Consider the following 18463-nt stretch of genomic DNA (forward strand, 5'->3'; position numbering starts at 1 on the left):
AGTCCACTCATCTTAAAGAGGCCAAGTTTGGACAACACTGCCTTACAGGAAGCAGAGCGCAAGCGAGAGGCTGTTCCTCGCGGACCGAGGGGTTTTAGCATCACCCTCTTGGTGGATTTACACTAAATAAGCAGTAAAGGTGCCATAACACCGGGCGAGCCCTTCCTCCGTTTGTCTCTTCTGGAGGGCGAAACGCCAATAAAACTCTGTGCCGCTGCAAACCGACGATCCCATTTCTGCCCTGTCTTGTACCCAAATCGATTCCTAATTTGCTCCTTTGCCACGCTTTTAGAAAAGAGGCGAATGCACTAGTATGTAAGGCGCAGACGCCCGCTTCTTTCTTCTGTCCTGTGGCTAAAATGGCTTCGTGACAGATGCCAGCTGAACAACAAAAAAAATAATTCCCGTGTGTAACCTGGGAGGAACTGGATTTCTGTTTGCTGCAGGGCCGCTCCATAGAGAGTGGAGGCTTCAGAGTCGCCTTGAAGAGAAGACATCTGCCACGTTTGACGCTCTCCTGCCTTAGGATAGAGCCATGTTGTCCAAACTTGGCCACTTTAAGATGAGTGGACTTCAACTCCCAGAATTCCCCAGCTGGCTGTTGAAGTCCACTCATCTTAAAGTGGCCAAGTTTGGACAACACTGGGATAGAGGGAAAGGCTGCATCTGGCTGAATTGCTCCTTCAGGGTTTCTTTTAAATGAGATTGCTGCTCTCCTTGCACTAATTTTCTCCTCAGTTAGCACCCGCAGCCTCCTCACCAGGATTTACAACATCGCCCACTTTTCTGAGTTCAGAAGACCCACCGAACCATGCGTTAGCCACGTTCGCCCAACTCACTAGGCCAAATTAGGGTTGGTGATTCAGTGGCTGCGTCGATGCAACCATTTTCCAGAAAGTTATCCAGAGCCCCCTGCGTGGGGAGGGTCCAAGCAGAGGCCATCTATCAGCCCCCTGGAATTTGGGTTCCCGCCTGGGCTCGATGGCCTTTTCCAACTCTCGGATCCCGCAACATAGCCAGGCCAGTTGAAGACTTTGGGGATGTCTTGTCCCACCTGCTGAGCCTGGTTAGGATTAACCTTCACCAGATTCTCATGTGTGCACCTTAACAGTGTTGTGCAAATCCAGCTGGTTTATTAGAGTACAGTTCAGGATCTTGTGCAAGCCCCAAAAATGAGTGAATTCTTTAACCAGGTTCAGCAAGCTGGCCGAATCAGCCGGTGTGCCGTGCAATTTGAGCCTTTCACTTCCTTGAAAGACCTGTAGGCTGAAATGGCGTTTTTCTCGCACAAAGTTATGGCTTCGGGAAAAGGTTCTCTGAATGGGGGAGACTTGAAAGTCAAGGGTTCTGCTGCCCTGAAGTATGTGCTAGGAGGCCAGGCTGTTGACACTACACACACAGGGAGTGGTTTGCTGTGGGCATGAAAGCTTTGCTGTGACTTTCTCTTCCAGCGTCCTCCAGCCACTTCCAGATCCTTGTTGCCCACTCAGGTCAGAACGAGCTTCGAGGGGAAGGCAGCTGTTTTCCACCTGCAAGTTTACTCCTCAGCCAGATCCCCTTTGCTCCTTGCAGAAGACAGAGCAACCACCTCTCCTCACCTGCCTGCAGAAGGAAAGGCAAGGGCACACAGAGGTGGTCGTGCCAACTCCCAGAAGAGCTTCCGCCTTCCCAATGGTAAGACGAGCTTGACCTAAGGAAAAATGGGGCTGGGGGAACATCCAATGTTAATGGCTATTATTTCATATAATTCCATTTTTTACTGCGCTGACGAGGCTCAGGATGGTGCATAAGCCAGGTTGGTGCACCTTCTCCAGCCCTCTCCCCTCCAGGACTTCCTCTCCATCCATCCATCCAGGCAGGCAGGTTTTCTTCAAGGTCAAGAAGCTTTCTCTACTCCAAAAGCTGGCAACCCGAATCACCAGCTACGGGTCCTTCAGGGGAGTTTACAGTAGCCCCTTCTGCACGTCATGTTCAAAGATGGGTGGGTGGGTTTCTATGTCCTTATTTCATGTCTCGTTTTGGTTGTTTTCCTCCCTGTTTGATACAGAGCTTGCGGTCACGGTAGAATCAGGATCTGGCTGCCTTAATTTACCTGCTGGAGCCATGGAATTCTCCAAGCTTCCCAAGATTGGGGATGCCGAAAAGGAGAGTGAATTGGGATTCGTCCATGGTGTCTCTGGGCCTGGTAGGTTGTCTGAAGACTGAAGAAGTTAAAACACCCCTTTTAACTGTCTGCAGCAGTGTTTCTCAACCTTGGCAGCCTGAAGATGTGTGGACTTCAACTCCCAGAATTCCCCAGCCAGCTGTGCTGGCTGGGGAATTCTGGGAGTTGAAGTCCACACATCTTCAGGCCGCCAAGGTTGAGAAACACTGGTCTGCAGAGAAAAACGGGGAATCAGGAATTTATGTTACATGCTTATTTCATCTGCATATCTTATCCTTATCCAACACTGCAGTTGGTCTCTGAGTTAAACTGACCTTCAACTACATTCTCATAAAGATTGCAGTTAGGCTGTTTAATGTGATCACTGATAGGAGTTATAACGTCCTATCTGCAAGCTGAAATTTTCTCAGAGGTTTTCCTAATGCAGTTCCCAGGACGGGTATATTAGGGTTTTTTTGCTGGGGGTAAAAGTCTGTTGGACCTGCTGCAAGCAGAAAATCCTATGGATTTTCTATGTAACTACTACAGGAAATCCTATGATTAGAACCTGATTGCATATATAGTACGGAAGGAGGGATTTTTGGAGGACCCAGTACTAAACTGTGGTTTGCTTAATCATAATCCGTTGATTAAATGGCAACTGCCTAGATTTCACCTAACACACTAAGCCATAAGCTATGGCTCATAAACCATAACCGGTAGATTAATGTAACACATTAGGTCATCCTGTTTGTTCCTGCTAAGGACAAAGTCGTCATGATTCGATTCTTCACACCTTTGCTCTTTGGGTATTTACCATTTTAAAGTAATTAGCTGGTGTGCTTAATGAGAACCATGGCATGGGGAGGGAAGTGTTTCTAGTACTCAGCCACAGACCTGGTCCAAATGTTTGCTCTGCTATCCTTTTTCAAGAAGTTCACAGCAAGGTGCAATTAAAAAAATGTAAGCAGCGGGCAATTTTACATAATGCTAGGCTGCTCCCCCCAAAAAAAATTTTACTAGTATTTTTAAATTGAAAAGAGTGCACATTTCATATGGAGACCTTGCAGGATTTAGCTTTCCCAATGAGACTTCTGGCTTTTCTTAATTTTTATTTTAAAAATAACAACAGGGGCCCTTGAGTGCCATCTAGTGGCACTGGGGGCTCCCTGGCAGCTTTGGGTGCAGTGTTGCCAACCCCCACGTTACAGAGATCAAGTTCTATCTAAAGTTCAAGGTACTATACTAGTATAGTATTGTATTGTAAGAAAAGTACAATACAAGATCCAGACCAGTCATTCTTTCTCAGCCAAGTTACCTGACAGGGTTGTTGTGGGGAAAAATGGAAGGAAAGAGTGTTATGTTAAGACACCTTGAGCTTTTGTAGAAATCAAGGTGAGATATAAATCCTGCTGGACAAAGGGAGATTCTATAGAAAAAGGATCATGTTTTCTGATTCCAGGAATGCTTGCACAACCTACGTGGCTCAGAAGGTCCACAAGAGAGGGCTGAGATTCTTTATGCAGCTTTTTTAGAAAAAGAAAATTCAGGATGTTGCTACGTTACCTGGACCCTTAAACTGTTGGAGGCCAGGTCTTTGGCACAACTTCTCAAGCACAGTTGGGATAGTCAATATTTCTCAGAGCTACTTCCAAGTTCATTGCTGGGTTTCAGACGCTGGAATGCAGCTGGAGGCCAGCCTGGCCAAGGTGCAGGCTAAGTGGGGATATCCATGTTAGATGTTGGGTGAGATTATTCTGCCTCCCATGGAGGGATTTGTGTTCTGCAGGTTATTCAAGAGGCAGGGAGAAAGCAGCACCCCTTTTCTCTGAAAAAAGCCCACTGTGAGACACGTTTTTTTTTTTTAACCTTCCCACAGTGGTGATTGCCTGCAAGATGGCGGGAGCGGCTATGTACGAGCTGGTCCGCGTTGGCCACTTTGAGCTGGTGGGTGAGATAATCCGTCTGGAGGGTGATTTGGCCACCATCCAAGTGTACGAGGAGACCTGTATCCTTCTGGGACAGCCTTGTTTTTCTCGTCGACTTTGCTAACTGTTCATTTCTGTGGTCAAGCTTTCTTGCAGTAGCTGCTCCTGTTAGCTAGCCCAGGGACCTGTCCCCCAGCCCTCATCTCTCCAATTGCTTCAAGTCCTGGATGGTCCTTGTTGCAGAAAGTCTCAGTGGCAGAGCAGCTTCTGAAGGAACCCACACTCTCCTGATCTGCCAGAATTACTGTTTCTGGAATCCCAGCCCACATGGCTGTGTTGTGGCTGGGAATCCTCAGGCTTGTAGTCAGGTCTGGATGGCTGACTGCAGCCAATGTCTGTTGCCTGTGCAAAGCCTTCCTGGGTGAAGCACCTTCTTGACTGACTCTTCTGCACCAAGCAGAAAGCCTTGGCTTTCTCCATCTTTTAATCTCCAATTTCTTCTGACCTCACTTAAGAATATTTTTAGGACCCCATTTTAAATTCAAATCACATGGATCATTCGTGTTCCATGTTTTATCTTCCCATTACATGCTTTAAGGTTGTTAAATACATCTTAAAATTGAAGTCTAGTAGAGAAGTATGGATAAATAAGCAGACTCAAATCTGTTTGAGAGGCTCTGGTTTTATTTTTTAAGAAAATAGCATTTGAAAGGTGGGCAATTATGTGGCCCCACGGCGCTATCAGAAGGAAACTTGGGGCAGAGTTCCAGAGCCCACTCAGCAGAATGCACAGGAACCCCTGCCCCCAATTTAAATTTAAGCTTAATATTAAACTGACATCATGACTATTCAGAATGGGACTCCTGTGCTCAGAATTTAAAATTATCTAGTTCAACTCCTAGTGAGACTTGCAAAGCCGAAAGAGCTCATTTGTCACAGGCCAGATGCAAGAACGTGGAAACCCTAACGCACCTCAGGTTTCTGCTCTTGCTTGGCAAGACAATCTCGGTAGCCAGGATTTAATCCCACCTCCCCCACCCCAAAATGTCCCATTTCCCTGCCAGAGGCCACACCATCCTTCTCTACCTTTTCCCGGCTGTGTACCCCTCTTTTTCCTGTCTTTTCCCTGAGCTGTTCCTGCAGCGGGAGTTTGTGTGGGGGATCCTGTGTTGCGAACCGGGAAGCCTCTCTCAGTGGCTCTTGGGCCTGGGATTATGGGCTCCATCTTTGACGGGATCCAGCGTCCTCTGAAGGACATCACAGAGCTCACCAAGAGCATCTATATTCCCCGGGGGATCAACATCTCAGCTTTATCCCGGGACCTGAAGTGGGATTTCAAGCCAAGCTCCAACATTCGGGTAAGAGCCCAACAGCCATGCACAGAAGGGTTATGTTGGGGGGCTCTATCCCTGTGGACTCTACCTGGAGAGATTTGCCTCAGATCTACCTCTGGGAAAGCTACCTGCTGAAGCCAGTCCATAACTCAGCCTGGGAAAGAGGATGGCAGTTTGCAAAAGGTGACCAACGCAGAACATCTGCACGTTCTTCCATTAATGGAAAAATGGGTAGCCCCTTCTCCAGTGCATCAACAAGTGTTTAGAGCAGTGTTGTCCAAACCTGGCCACTTTAAGATGAGTGGACTTCAACTCCCAGAATTCTGGGGAATGCTGGCTGGGGAATTCTGGGAGTTGAAGTCCACTCATCTTAAAGTGGCCAGGTTTGGACGACACTGGTTTAGAGGATCCAGAAATCATGAACTTAAGGGATAAAGCGGGTGCTCAAGTCAATGTGTCAGGATGAAAGCCAAGTCTTAGCAGCTGCTTACAATCGAAAGAGCAAGTTTTCTTTAATCAGATTTATTGAAAGGGAAATGAGATTACTTATTGTTGGCTGGAACACTGCAAACTTAGTTCTTTGTCAAGTAAACTGATACCAAACCCTGTTACGTCTTCTTTATATCCCACAGACAAACAGCTAGAAACTTTAAATAAATTAATAAAGATGAAAATTAAGTAGGCTTTGAATCCCCTTGGTGTGCAGGGTTCCTACAGGGCGTTTGGTTACAGTAGCATTATTGATTTCAGTAGATATTCCCTGCACAGTTAAAACCCATTGGCGTTAAAACGTTTTCTTAAAAAGAATATGAAAACAGAGACTCGGGATTCCGGACTGTGCGGCTATTTCAAGCAATGGGGCCTTTTGGTATTTGTGTGGCTCTTAAAACACACCTGTCTGAGATGGTGTTTTTTCTTCCCTTCCTTTTCTTTTTAGGTTGGGAGCCACTTAACTGGAGGAGATATTTATGGGGTGGTACATGAAAATTCCCTCATCAAGCATATGATAATGGTGCCACCCCGATGCCATGGCACTGTGACCCATGTTGCTCCAGCTGGGAACTACGACATTTCGGTAAGACCACTCTGCAGAGTGGTCATTCAGCCCAGGATGGAAAGGAAGGAGATCCGGGTTGCCAGCAAACAGGGCCCTTTGGGGGTGGTCATATCAAGCAATATGAACGTAAAGCAAGAAGGAATTGATTTCACCAATACACCTGGGAGAACAATAACCTTTGATTGCCTTTTCTTTCTTTCTTTTATAGTATTTTATTGAGATTTTAAGATTACAAAGTTAAAAGTTAGAACTGAAAAAGAAAATTGAAAATACAAATTATAAAGAAAAGGAAAAGGAAAAGTGAGATAAAGTAAAAGAAAAAGGAAAAAGACATGAAAAATAGATAGCTTCCAATCTATCTCTGGTCTTAAGAATAATAAGAGTGTCATAACTGCTAGTTTTTAATGCATTAAGTAGGAATAATTCTTTGTCAAAACATCCCATTACATTTATAATCTAATCTTCAAATCCCCATGTAAGCTTCGCCCTGCCTGCATTTTGCAAATAGTCCATCAATGGTTTCCATTCTTTAAGGTAATAATTATTTGAATTTTCTTTTAATAAACAAGTCAGTTTATCATTTTCTGCCATTACCTTTGATGCCTTTTCTACTGAGCCTGTCAGAGAGGTTCTTAAATGAAATGGGTGCCGTGAAAAACAGCCATTTCCCAAATCCAACAGATGAGATGGCTCTTCACCACAGTTTTTTGTCTTTTTTCTTGGAGAGCAAGTTTCCAAAGCCCTGGGTTGTAGCTTTGTCTCCTAAGATGGTCCGTGGGAGGCCAGAAGCTTCCTTGAAAGTACAATTGCCAGGTGCAAGACCCTAATACAGTGTTTCTCAACCGTGGCAACTTGAAGAGGTGCGGACTTCAACTCCCAGAATTCCCCAGCCAGCCATGCTGGCTGGGGAATTCTGGGAGTTGAAGTCCACATATCTTCAAGCTGCCAAGGTTGAGAAACACTGCCCAAATCAGTCAAGACAGAATCAGTCAAGGCAAGTACCCTGGTTACTTGCAAGTGGATTTTGCATGCATATGGGACCTCAGCTGCCAACCTGTGCCCTTGGGGAGTTGGGCCAAGAAAAGATTTTAACCCTTGGGAATCACTTCCTCCTCATAAGCCCTCGTCCTCTTCATCTGGGTCTTCCTCCCCAAAGGACGTGGTGTTGGAGCTCGACTTTGAGGGCGTGAAGGAGAAACTGACCATGATGCAAGTGTGGCCTGTCCGGCAGATCCGTCCCGTGTCGGAGAAACTCCCAGCCAATCATCCGCTGCTGACTGGCCAGAGGGTCCTGGATGCTCTGTTCCCGTAAGCCACCATTTCCGAACACGTTGTAAGAAAGTGACGGTTGCTGCTTTCAGAAGAGTTGCCTCTTCGGGGTCCTTTTTCTGACATGGCTTCAGCCAGGGATGACTCAGATTTGAACCATTATTGCCAAATTTGCAAGGGCTTCTAAAGTTATATCAGCACCTTAAAAACAGAGCCGACTCCATTCTCTTGGGTAGATCCAGTTTTTCACTGGGCAGTTAACGGTAAGACAGGGATTCGAACTTAACGCTCACTTTCACGTGAGCTGTTTAGTTTTGAATTGCCACCCTCCGTTCATTCATTTTTACAGCAGGTGTTATTTTACAGCTTAGGAAGGAAACAAATTTGAGAGAGAATTGGATGCTTCTAGTACAATAGGAAGTACTTAGAAATCCAGCCACTTTCTCAGAGGGGCCAGCTTCCCCCCGGTTCAGTTAACCATGGTTTATGCAATTAATCTAATCTGGGGGGGTGTTGCATGACACACTGCAGCAGACACTACCACACTGGCCTGGTTTGTCCAAGGTGGTGGTTGCTGATTTATGGTTAAGTGGTTGCATGAATACAGCCCTTCTCTCATCCCCTTGGCTAAAACTCGTCTGAGGGTCTCGTCAGACCCCCTCATCTCTTCCTTCTGCCCTCCTCTTCCAGGTGTGTCCAGGGTGGGACCACGGCCATCCCAGGTGCCTTCGGCTGTGGCAAGACCGTCATTTCCCAGTCTCTCTCCAAGTACTCCAACAGCGACGTCATCATCTACGTCGGCTGTGGAGAGCGTGGGAACGAGATGTCGGAGGTGCTCAGGGACTTTCCTGAGGTGAGGGTGGCAGGGACACGAGCTGGGCTGGGGAAACCACTGTTGTTTCTTCATCTGGGCACAAAGGTCTTTAGGATCCCATTTTCCTTTATGAAAACGGTGCAGGAAAGAGGAAAACTGGCTGAAAGGAAAGGTCGAGACTTCAAAGGAGGACAGTTCTGCTCTCTTCTAAGTTCTTGTAGATCTGCTTACAAAATCACATGGAATAATTTTTTTTTTAGTCTTTAATATAAATACACAAAGTATTTTGAGGTCAGAATGTCATGATCCCAATTTTTACTTGTGAACTTCCCAGAGTTGGGAGGTGGGCAGTATAAAAATTTAGATGATGGTGATGATGATGCTTTTCCAGAATATCCTGCCTGTGTGCCCTTGATAACCTCTTCTTGAGCACACTGTGCTCAGTCCCTTGTGGTGGGAACATACCTTTGATGCGGGACAGCTGCCATTTTCAATTCTTAGATTGTGCCTGTGGCATTGCTAGAAATGTCAGGTCTCAATAGCTGCTAGTTCTTTGCCACCCCAGGCAGGTGGGCTGGGGTAAGAAGTCAGGGTCAGCAAGGCTGCCATAAGTCAGGGGACTGCCCGACTCGAGCAGCAGCCCAAGGATGCCAGAAGATTTATTATTTGCTGATTGTTACATTTTTTATTTGAAAGACTTGCATGGCTGCCCGTCTTATGCATTCCAACTCTGGGTGGCCCACAAAACTATAATAAAATCCATCAGAACAAGAAAACGATCGTATCAAAAAGGAAATAACAACCCCCAGTGCCCCAACCAATTACCGCAGTGGCACAAGCAGTAATGGGCACCTTTCGGTATGCCACACAACCTGCATTGGTGGTCAGCTTCCAAGCGCAGTTCAAGTGCTGGTTATTGCCTATAAAGCCTTGCGTGGCAGAGAGCCCCGATATCTGAGGGACCGCTTGTCTCCAGTCATTTCTTCCTGCAGTGTGGGTGTGCTCCGGGGCCCCTCTATTAAATGTGGTCACCTTGTGGGACCAAGGAAGCGTGTCTTCTCCTTCACAGCCCCCACCCTCTGGAACAGCATCCCCCCTGAGATACGGACGGCGCCCTCCCTCCTGGGGTTCCAGAAAGCTCTTAAAACCTGGCTTCGGTCCCAGACCTGGGGCTGATGCATTACTTGTATTTTTTGAAGGGGGGGCTGTTTCGTTTGATTTGTGTTGCTGTTAAGATCGTTTTAGACCAGGCTGTCAGTGGGGTTTTATGTTTGATCTGTTTTTATGGATTTTTTTGGTTTTGTACGCCACCCAGAATCCATTGGAGTTGGGTGGCTATAACAAAACTGAATAAATGAATAAGTAAAGTAAAGTAAAGTAAAGGTAAAAGTAAAAGTAAAAGTAAAAGTAAAAGTTTAAAAAAATGGGAGACAGGACAAAAGTTATCCAGCATGGTCAGGTCCACACCAGATCCCAGAACAGCCGTTTCTGAAAGCCCTTCGCTACCTCATCTGCCCTTGAGCAAGGTGCCATCCTTCGGGTGTGCTAGACTAAGCTCCCCTTATCTGTGGGTGATCAGTCGGATGCGCCTGGGGGGACCTGTGGGAAGAAGGCTGTTCGGGTTTATTGCCTCTGTTTGAAACTGGGACCTTTTGGGGGCCGCCTGTAAGCCGTGGTTCCTCCTCAGGACTTCCTTTGACCGTAGCCCCCCAAGCCTCCCCTCCCTCCATTTCCCACTTCGTTTGCTCTCCATTCTCCTAGCTCACCATGGAAGTGGATGGAAAGACGGAGACCATCATGAAGCGGACCTCTCTGGTGGCCAACACTTCCAACATGCCGGTGGCCGCTCGGGAAGCCTCCATCTACACAGGTGAGGCCATTTTTTTCACGCCACCACCTGAGAGCCACAGCCACGGGGAAGGGCTTCAGAAGCATTTTTTAAGTTAAAAATTAAATTGATTAAACATTCCACTATTTTTGCTAAAATCCTCTTTGGATCAAACAGTGGTACCCCACAGATGCCCCACTGCTAAACCCTAAAGCCGGATGAAGGAAGCACAATTGCTGCGTCCGCAACCTGTTAAGACAGAACCTGAATTCCGCAGCATCTTGAGCCACCAGCTAGTCTGCTGTGTTGTGTGAATGCAGCCACTGCACGATTCAGCCCAGGACTGCAGCCAATTGCCAGGAAGGAACAGCGCTTGCAAGTTAGCAGCTCAGTCCTAGTTATATTTATTCAGCCTTGCCACTGTGGGACAAGTGTTTGTCGGACTGTAGGAGTAACACAGTTAGTTTTTATATTACGCTGAAAAATATCTACACTTTCACATTAAAACACAACTTGCTGTTTCATTCATAGTACCCAAAGAGCCATCTTCTTCTGCCAACCCAGGGGGAACTACTTCTAGTCAGCAACCATTAGCTTCCTGTGTAGCGGGCAGGGGGCACACTTTCTCCTGGCTCCCATGCCATACTTCAAAACTGCTGGGTGGAATTCCCACTTACTGATGATGCCTGCTTAGGAAAGAGCAGGACCGCTGCAGTTCTCTGCCCCTAGGCTCTGCAGGCAGTCAACAAGAGTTATGGGAGAAATTAAATAGGGCCCAGAGGGTGCGATCTCCTCCTCAAAGTCTCGAAGAATTTAATTCACCAGAGTGACCAATGCCTTTTCTGTTTCCACGTCCAGACCTGAGCCCTGACTGGCGGCCACGGTAATCCGCCATCTCTAGGGCACTTAGTAACTGAAGTCCCATCACCTTCCCAAGAGTCTTCCCTGAAGAAGGATGGCTAGGGACCAAACTCTAGTGGTTCAAATATAGCCAGCTGCAGGGAAGGCCTGTGCGGGAGGGGCTGTACCATTTCTTCATTCAATGGGTCCAGCATGATGTTCTGGTCCAAGAAGGCATCGACAACTTCTCAGATTCAGCCAGTCACTTCCCCATCTCACCCAAAGGAGCCAGGAGGACATGGAACCCAGCCACAGGCACCCTATAAGCTTTGTAGACTTTGGCGGCGTCTACAGGCCAAAACAAATCCCAGGTCAGATCATATTACAAGATGCCATGTCAGCCATCACTTCAGACTCTGCCCATGCTAAGTGGTAAATCGGAGTAACTTCTGCAGACATATCACAGCAGCACAATCTTCCTGCCTATCGTTTTTCAGCAGGAATAGGCTACTGGAAACAGTGCTGCTAAGTGACAGTCAACTGATGCAGTAAGCACGGAAAAGTACCGATGCTTTACTGCCCTTGGTGTAGGCAGAAAACACGAGTGCGTATTCTTGCTCAGCAAAGTCCACTTTTTGTGTTTGTCCACCAGCACTCCAGGCAATTCTTCTCTCGCTTCATTTCCCAGAGCTCCTCAGTAGAAGGAGAAACATTCCGGTATCAGTGAACAGAAAAAAACTGCCTGGTGGCAATAGCATCAAGTGCTCTTGTCACCTCCCATCTCCCACATGCCAGCAGAATTGCCTGCCAATTCCTGGAAAAATCACCAAGTGCCTGCTGGAATCCATCAGGATCCGTTAGGCATCTAGAGCAGACCACTTTAATTAGCTCAGTACCCATGGAGGTCCTGGGAGGCAACGAGTCTCATCTGGACCTGGAAAGGAGTCATGTCCCCATCTTTAGATGTCCTCCATCTTTAGATCGTATATCAACTGTTCTGAGGCAAAGACTAGGTCAAGATATGCCTGTCTGTGTGCATCAGGACAGAGTTTATGAGTGCCAAGGAGGTCTGAGATTTCTCAGAATTCCACACACACACACACACACACACACACACACTGAGCATGGAGGTTGAAGTCCCCCAATACCAGCCAGGCAATGATATCTAGGAGCTGCAGAAGGAACCCTTCCAGGCAGCAGGACAACCAGTTAGACAAGTGGGATTCCAAGCTTGTTCCCACAACCCACTTCAAAGCAGGCATTGACAATTAGCACAGGAGCTGGACTTTTGGTCGTAGCCAAGCTGTCTCTCAAGATCATTGCTACCACCACCTGATCTTAGCACTGCAGCTGCTGTGGGGCCCAAAATCTGGGAGGACAAATCTCTGAGGGAGTCCATCTGTGTTTTGGTAATACACACCAGATCCACTTGCTAGCCCATCCCCAAGTCATGGATGAAGTGGTCTCACTGTGAACAAACCTTGTATTTACCCCCAGCAGCAACCTGAGACCAACAGTTTGGCCTCCCTGACCCAGGGGTAAGGCATATGGCGAGATTGTTTTATATGCTTTGTGAACCCAGTCAAGAGATCATCCTTGTTCAATCTCTATTTTGAGTGTTACTGAGTTGCGTTTGAATATCCCCGGGTTCATTCAAAATGTTCAAGACGTTGGGAGAAAAACCCTACCTTATAAGGTCTGGCTAAAGGTATTTTGAGTCATTTTATGTTTAGGAAAAAAGATGAATAAGGGAAGAATGTTGATAGAGGAATATAGATAGGAGTGGAATGGAGAGATGTTGATGACAATGACTATGATGATGATTTATCCTGCCTTTCTGATATCAAAAAACGGCCCTCATCCACCAGTGAACAGGCAAAGATCTGGAATCAGCAAATGAAGGTACCCAATATATAAGCAGGGGGGAAAAATCTCCAGCCAAGCTCAACTCCCAGGAATGTCATAGACACATCCGTGTTGTTTTCCTGGAACAGGACGGAAGAAGTCTGCCATGGCCTTCTTCCTGGATGTTTTTTCAACTTCCGGATCTACTCTGTAGCTCTGAAATTTTCAGGTGACCTCCCATCCACGTACTAAGCAGGTCTGATCCTCTTTAGCTTTTTTGAGATCAGCCAAGATGCTGCTATCTAAGATGGCTAATGTTACAACTGCAGAAGATTGTCCTCCTTTCCAGTATTTGCACATAGCTTGTCTCTTTTGATAAAATCACAGAATACAAAGGTAGGAAGGGACTAGCAAAACCTCTTTCATTGGCTTTGTAAACCTTCCTGTAAACGTCCTTTCTCTCTCTCTTTTTTTTTTCCCCTCCATTTTTCTCCCCAGGAATCACCCTCTCAGAGTATTTCCGGGACATGGGATACCATGTTAGCATGATGGCCGATTCCACCTCCCGCTGGGCTGAAGCCCTTCGTGAGATTTCTGGACGTTTGGCTGAAATGCCTGCAGGTTGGTTTTTTAAAGCATTTCTTTAACTTTCTAGACCAGTGTTTCTCAACCTCCTCAACTTTAAGATGGGTGGACTTCAGCTCCCAGAACGCCTCAGCCAGCATGTTGGCTGAGGAATTCTGGGAGTTGAAGTCCACCCATCTTAAAGTTGAGGAGGTTGAGAAACACTGGTCTAGACCCTTCCAACTCTATCATTCTATGATCCCCAAGCCTCAGTTGAGCTGTCTCCTCATTCTGCCACACCGCTGGTCATTTTGGCTGGGGATACTGGGAGTTGTAATTCTGCAACATCTGTCCATTTTTTAAAAGGCTTAGCTCAAGCAGTTCCTAGGGAGTACGCCTAGTGAACGTAATGGGATTATCTTCTCAACACATATAAGACAATACAAAATGTATTCAAAACCAATGTTTTTAAAAAATGAAAATAAGTTGCACAAATCAATTAGCATAAAGACTACTTACATCCAGTGGCTATCGTGTTGTTTCCAATATTTCACAATCCGAAAAAATGGCCCTTCTTGCACATTCATTGCCTTCTCCATTTCCACAAACCCTTCCAAGCCGCAAGAGACAGAAACCCTACTGGCCTTCTCCGTTTCATTTGCAGACAGTGGGTACCCAGCCTACTTGGGTGCCCGCCTGGCCTCCTTCTACGAGCGGGCAGGGCGCGTCAAGTGCCTGGGCAGTCCTGAACGGGAGGGGAGCGTCAGCATCGTCGGAGCGTAAGTCGTAAGACTCCCTTTCCTGCCTCCTGCTGCGAGGCTGTGAGGAAACCACATCAATAGCAGCTTCCCAAGAAGGCTTTCCAACCCATTAAACATCTTTTAGCAGGCGATCTCTTTATTTTTCAAGCAAATAATGGGCTATGTTTAAATATGTCAACGTTCTAATAAAGACGTTGAATGCTGGTGACAGGTAAGTTTTCATTCAGTAAACAAACTTCAGCTGTAATAGGAGAAGAAAACAGTCACCGGGTGAACCGAGGCGTGCAGACATGCGGTAGTTGCCTTCTGGCTCCGTGTGTTTGACCGACTTTCCTGTGTGTGTGACTTGTAGGGTGTCCCCTCCTGGCGGGGATTTCTCCGACCCAGTGACTTCTGCAACCCTGGGGATTGTCCAGGTGAGTCACTTTCCTGCCGCACTGCTGCCGAGTCCTCAGCGCCCCTGGGCCACCCAAGCAGTGCCAGACTTCCCTTTCTGCCCCAACGCCAGGTCTTCTGGGGGCTGGACAAGAAGCTGGCTCAGCGAAAACACTTCCCGTCCGTGAACTGGTTGATCAGCTACAGCAAATACACGCGAGCGTTGGATGAACATTATGAGAGGGACTACCCAGAATTCATCTCCTTGCGTACCAAGGCCAAGGAGATCCTGCAGGAGGAGGAGGATTTGGCTGAGATTGTCCAGCTGGTTGGAAAGGTAGGAAGGAAAAGCGAGAGAAACAGGGGACAGGGCATTCTTCTTCATTTCTCCCTGTTTCTCGTTTCTGAGACTATGTCAACTGAACATTTATGATTTTTTAAATTGGGTATATTTGAACGTAATATATTATTCCCAGACAGGTGCATTTTTCTTGACAATTTTGCAAATACTGTACAGAAGTCTGTAAATAATTCCCCTATTACTTCGGTACATGATCTTCTCTTTTTTCTACCCTTTTCCTTTCTATCCATCTTCTGCCTTGTCCAGAAACAGCTTCTCTTCCCTGATGGGGAAAACCAGCAGCGGTGGAGCTGAGTGGGGTCTCTCGGACTTGCCTTCTTCCCATCATTTGGGGTTGGATTCTGAAGTCTGACTCAGCCGCCTGCTTGCCCGGGCGTCTCTGCACCGGACTGTCTGAGGCCTTTGGCTCACTGGCACTGCCAGCTTGAGCGAACAGGGCTGTCCATTCACTCCCCTCACCAAAACGGGTCCCCGAAGGAAAAATAAATCCAAATAATTTCACTGGGGCCAACCAAAATACCCCTCCACAAAGTGTTTGCAGTTTAGCCTCAGCCTGAAATCGAGACTGAACATTGAATTGTTCTGACTCCTGCAGGTTTGTTGCCCCAGCTGATGTTTTAAGAGAAAGAGGCAAGGGCTGGTTCTGAAAAGATTGTGGGAGGAGAGCCACGTTAGTCTGAAGAAGTCTGGCAGCACCTTTTTCGACTAACCCGTTGTCTTAAAAGACACAAACGTTTGTCAGATTTGCTGCTAGTGTTTTTGCTAGCAGTGCGCCAACGAAAGCTTACGTCTTTTAAGTAAAATGTGTTAATCAGAAAAGGTGCTACCAAGGTTTTTTTTAACGGTGCCCATTTTGTTAGTTTATGATTTTGTTCAATTTCTGAAGTAAAAGTTCAGGCAGGTTTTGAATATCAGAGGCTTTGATTTTCGAGTCCTCGCGTCCCTCCCTTTCCTCCGGTGCTATTTCCACCCCCACTCCAATTTTGTGTTGTTCAGGCATCTCTTGCTGAAACAGACAAGATCACTCTGGAGGTGGCCAAGCTGATCAAGGATGACTTTTTGCAGCAAAACGGCTACTCCTCCTATGACAGGTAATTTGGGGGCTCCAACCCAGAAGCACCATCCTTCGCAACAGGGCAGAGGTCAGCGAGGAGGCTCACGAAGCGGGCCCCGTGGGGTCTGCAAGGGCCTCCTTGTGTTGTGTGCCACCCCAGGGCAGCCACTGCAGCGAGCGACAAATTGTGTGGAAGCTTGTCATTTTTTTTAGAGCAAACCTTTTTGATCAACTTCCCATGCAGAGCTCAGAAAGGACGGTTGTCTCCCTGCTCAGTTCCTCTCATGCTGCTGAAAATGGAATTCAAGTGGTCGTTCCAAAAAACACTTAATTCTTGTATTGTATTAAATACAATATTCCTCCTGTTTAGGTCCTCTGGCAAATTGGGGGGTCTATCTCCCCCTCCCTCTTGGGATTTTTCTTCACTTTCCATTTTCTGTAAGAAAACAGAGCAGGAGAAAATCTGATGTTTTTCCTCATGGGAAAGCTGTACAAGATGGTACCTGGAAAGTGACTGTCCCAAAGCTTGGCCACAAATGATCAGGTGGCTAAGTGTGCTGGGGTTTGTTTGCTCTTTGCTGGCCTAGGTTCTGCCCTTTCTACAAGACTGTGGGAATGCTGCAGAACATGATCACCTTTTATGAGCTGGCCCGCCATGCCGTGGAGTCGACGGCCCAGTCTGAGCACAAGATCACCTGGGCCATGATCCGGGAGAACCTGGGAGACATCATGTACAAGCTGAGCTCCATGAAGTTCCAGGTGAGGTGGAGGGAGAGAAGCAGAGGGCGGGAAGGAGCAGTAGGGCAAGTCTCAACAGAAGCCCATCAAACCACATTAGTCAATATCAACCCAGATTTACACAATGTACAAACCCTGAAAAGAGTATTGGCCAAAGGTTGTGCCAATATAATTGTTCAATAGATTTATCACTGTATTTAGGTCTGGAATTTTTCTCAAGATTTATTTATTTATTTATTTATATATCACCGCCCATCTCATTGAAAAGCAACTCTGGGCAGTTTGCAAGGGAGATAAAACCAATTAAAATACAATATAAAAGCAATCTTAAAAATAATAAATACATTCCAAGAGTGATGGAATTGGCGAATAACTCAGGAGTGACATCAGGGCGCCAGCCACCCCCAGGACTGATTAAAACTCTTATCGCCCCATGCAAGCTGGCAGAGCCAGGTCTTAAGTCCTTTCTGGAAAAACGGGAGGGTGGGGCCCGCCGTACCTCTTGGGGGAGAATATTCCAAAGGGCGGGGGCAATGGCAGAGACGGCTCTCCTCCTGGGCCTTTGTTTCGTATGGCTGTATGTTCTGTGTGTTCTGTTCTTGCTAAACCCTCTGGGTTAACAAAATACAGTGGCTGTGTTCATATATGTTGCTGGGCCCAACAACTGCACCACGTTTTGGTTTGGTTTGTCAGCCTGCCTGATCTAAAATGCTAAGCCAGAGTCTGTAAGGCGTTGTTTTTCAACCATGGCAACTTGAAGATGGGTGGACTTCAACTCCCAGAATTCCCCAGCCAGCCATGCTGGCTGGGGAATTCTGGGAGTTGAAGTCCACCCATCTTCAAGCTGCCAAGGTTGAAAAACACCACTGTAAGGCCTTGCAAAACAGGTTTTTTTTCCAACCCCTTGGTCAATGTTATTGAGCCAAAGAAATTTCACCCAAGGCATAGAGGGGAGATGACCTCCTAACGAAAAGACCGTAGTTCCCTTTTGTGGGGTGTGTTACGACAGACTTTAATTTGGATTCCTGTCCTGAATAGGCACTGGACTTCATGCATTCCTCCCTTCCAACTCTAGGATTCTATTATTTATTACTACTATCCAAGTTCCTTTCCTTTGTGTATGGTATATATCCAATATTTTGGCAAATGTTTTTGTCTGCTGGCAAATATTATCTTTCATTCATAAGCCCTCTTTCTCTTTCTCCACATAGGATCCAGGAAAGGATGGCGAGGCCAAAATAAAAGCTTACTATATCCAGCTGAATGAAGAGATGCAGAATGCCTTCCGTAACTTGGAGGACTGAACGTGGAGGCTTTGAGTGAACTAAAGTTAGACTTTGGGAAAGATTTCTTTCTCAAACCTCCTGGTTTAGAGCTTCTTTTCTGGGCTATATCTTTAAGGAGGTGGTTGACTACTTCCCGCATCATTGGGGAGTTTGCACATTGCTAGCACAAGTGTTAATGGCAAATTGTTTTATTTTAGTTACGCAGAATTCCAGGATTAGCACATCCTGAATAAATCATTCAACTGTTTGTTGTCCTTTCCTTTTGC

The 18463-nt window shown here is 46.6% G+C and overlaps 1 protein-coding gene across 1 annotated transcript; it reads left to right on the plus strand.

The window, feature by feature from the left end:
• Positions 1 to 1234: 1234 nt before the first annotated feature.
• Positions 1235 to 18420, plus strand: LOC103048956 (V-type proton ATPase catalytic subunit A-like). The gene is made up of 15 exons (XM_007438914.3): positions 1235 to 1674; positions 2048 to 2185; positions 4023 to 4151; positions 5215 to 5429; positions 6343 to 6480; positions 7619 to 7770; positions 8422 to 8584; positions 10307 to 10415; positions 13557 to 13679; positions 14287 to 14401; positions 14736 to 14799; positions 14892 to 15095; positions 16116 to 16210; positions 16761 to 16932; positions 18123 to 18420. Exons 2-15 carry the CDS (start codon positions 2104 to 2106, stop codon positions 18213 to 18215), a joined length of 1854 nt encoding a protein of 617 aa, XP_007438976.1. The 5' UTR covers positions 1235 to 1674; positions 2048 to 2103; the 3' UTR covers positions 18216 to 18420.
• The last annotated feature ends 43 nt before the right edge of the window (positions 18421 to 18463 follow it).

Source organism: Python bivittatus, unplaced genomic scaffold (genome assembly GCF_059951505.1).
Source record: "Python bivittatus isolate LINGU-HERP-01145 unplaced genomic scaffold, Pbiv_v1 ctg000660_np1212, whole genome shotgun sequence".
Classification (NCBI taxonomy): Eukaryota; Metazoa; Chordata; class Lepidosauria; order Squamata; family Pythonidae; genus Python; species Python bivittatus.

What these genes read in the sequence shown, in the direction of transcription:
- LOC103048956 (XM_007438914.3), top strand. Translation starts at nt 2,104, where the DNA reads ATGGAATTCTCCAAGCTTCCCAAGATTGGGGATGCCGAAAAGGAGAGT. An exon ending in GTCCTGGATGCTCTGTTCCC is followed by an intron (nt 7,771 to 8,421) that starts GTAAGCCACCAT and finishes CTCCTCTTCCAG; the next exon opens with GTGTGTCCAGGGTGGGACCA. An exon ending in CAACCCTGGGGATTGTCCAG is followed by an intron (nt 14,800 to 14,891) that starts GTGAGTCACTTT and finishes CCCCAACGCCAG; the next exon opens with GTCTTCTGGGGGCTGGACAA.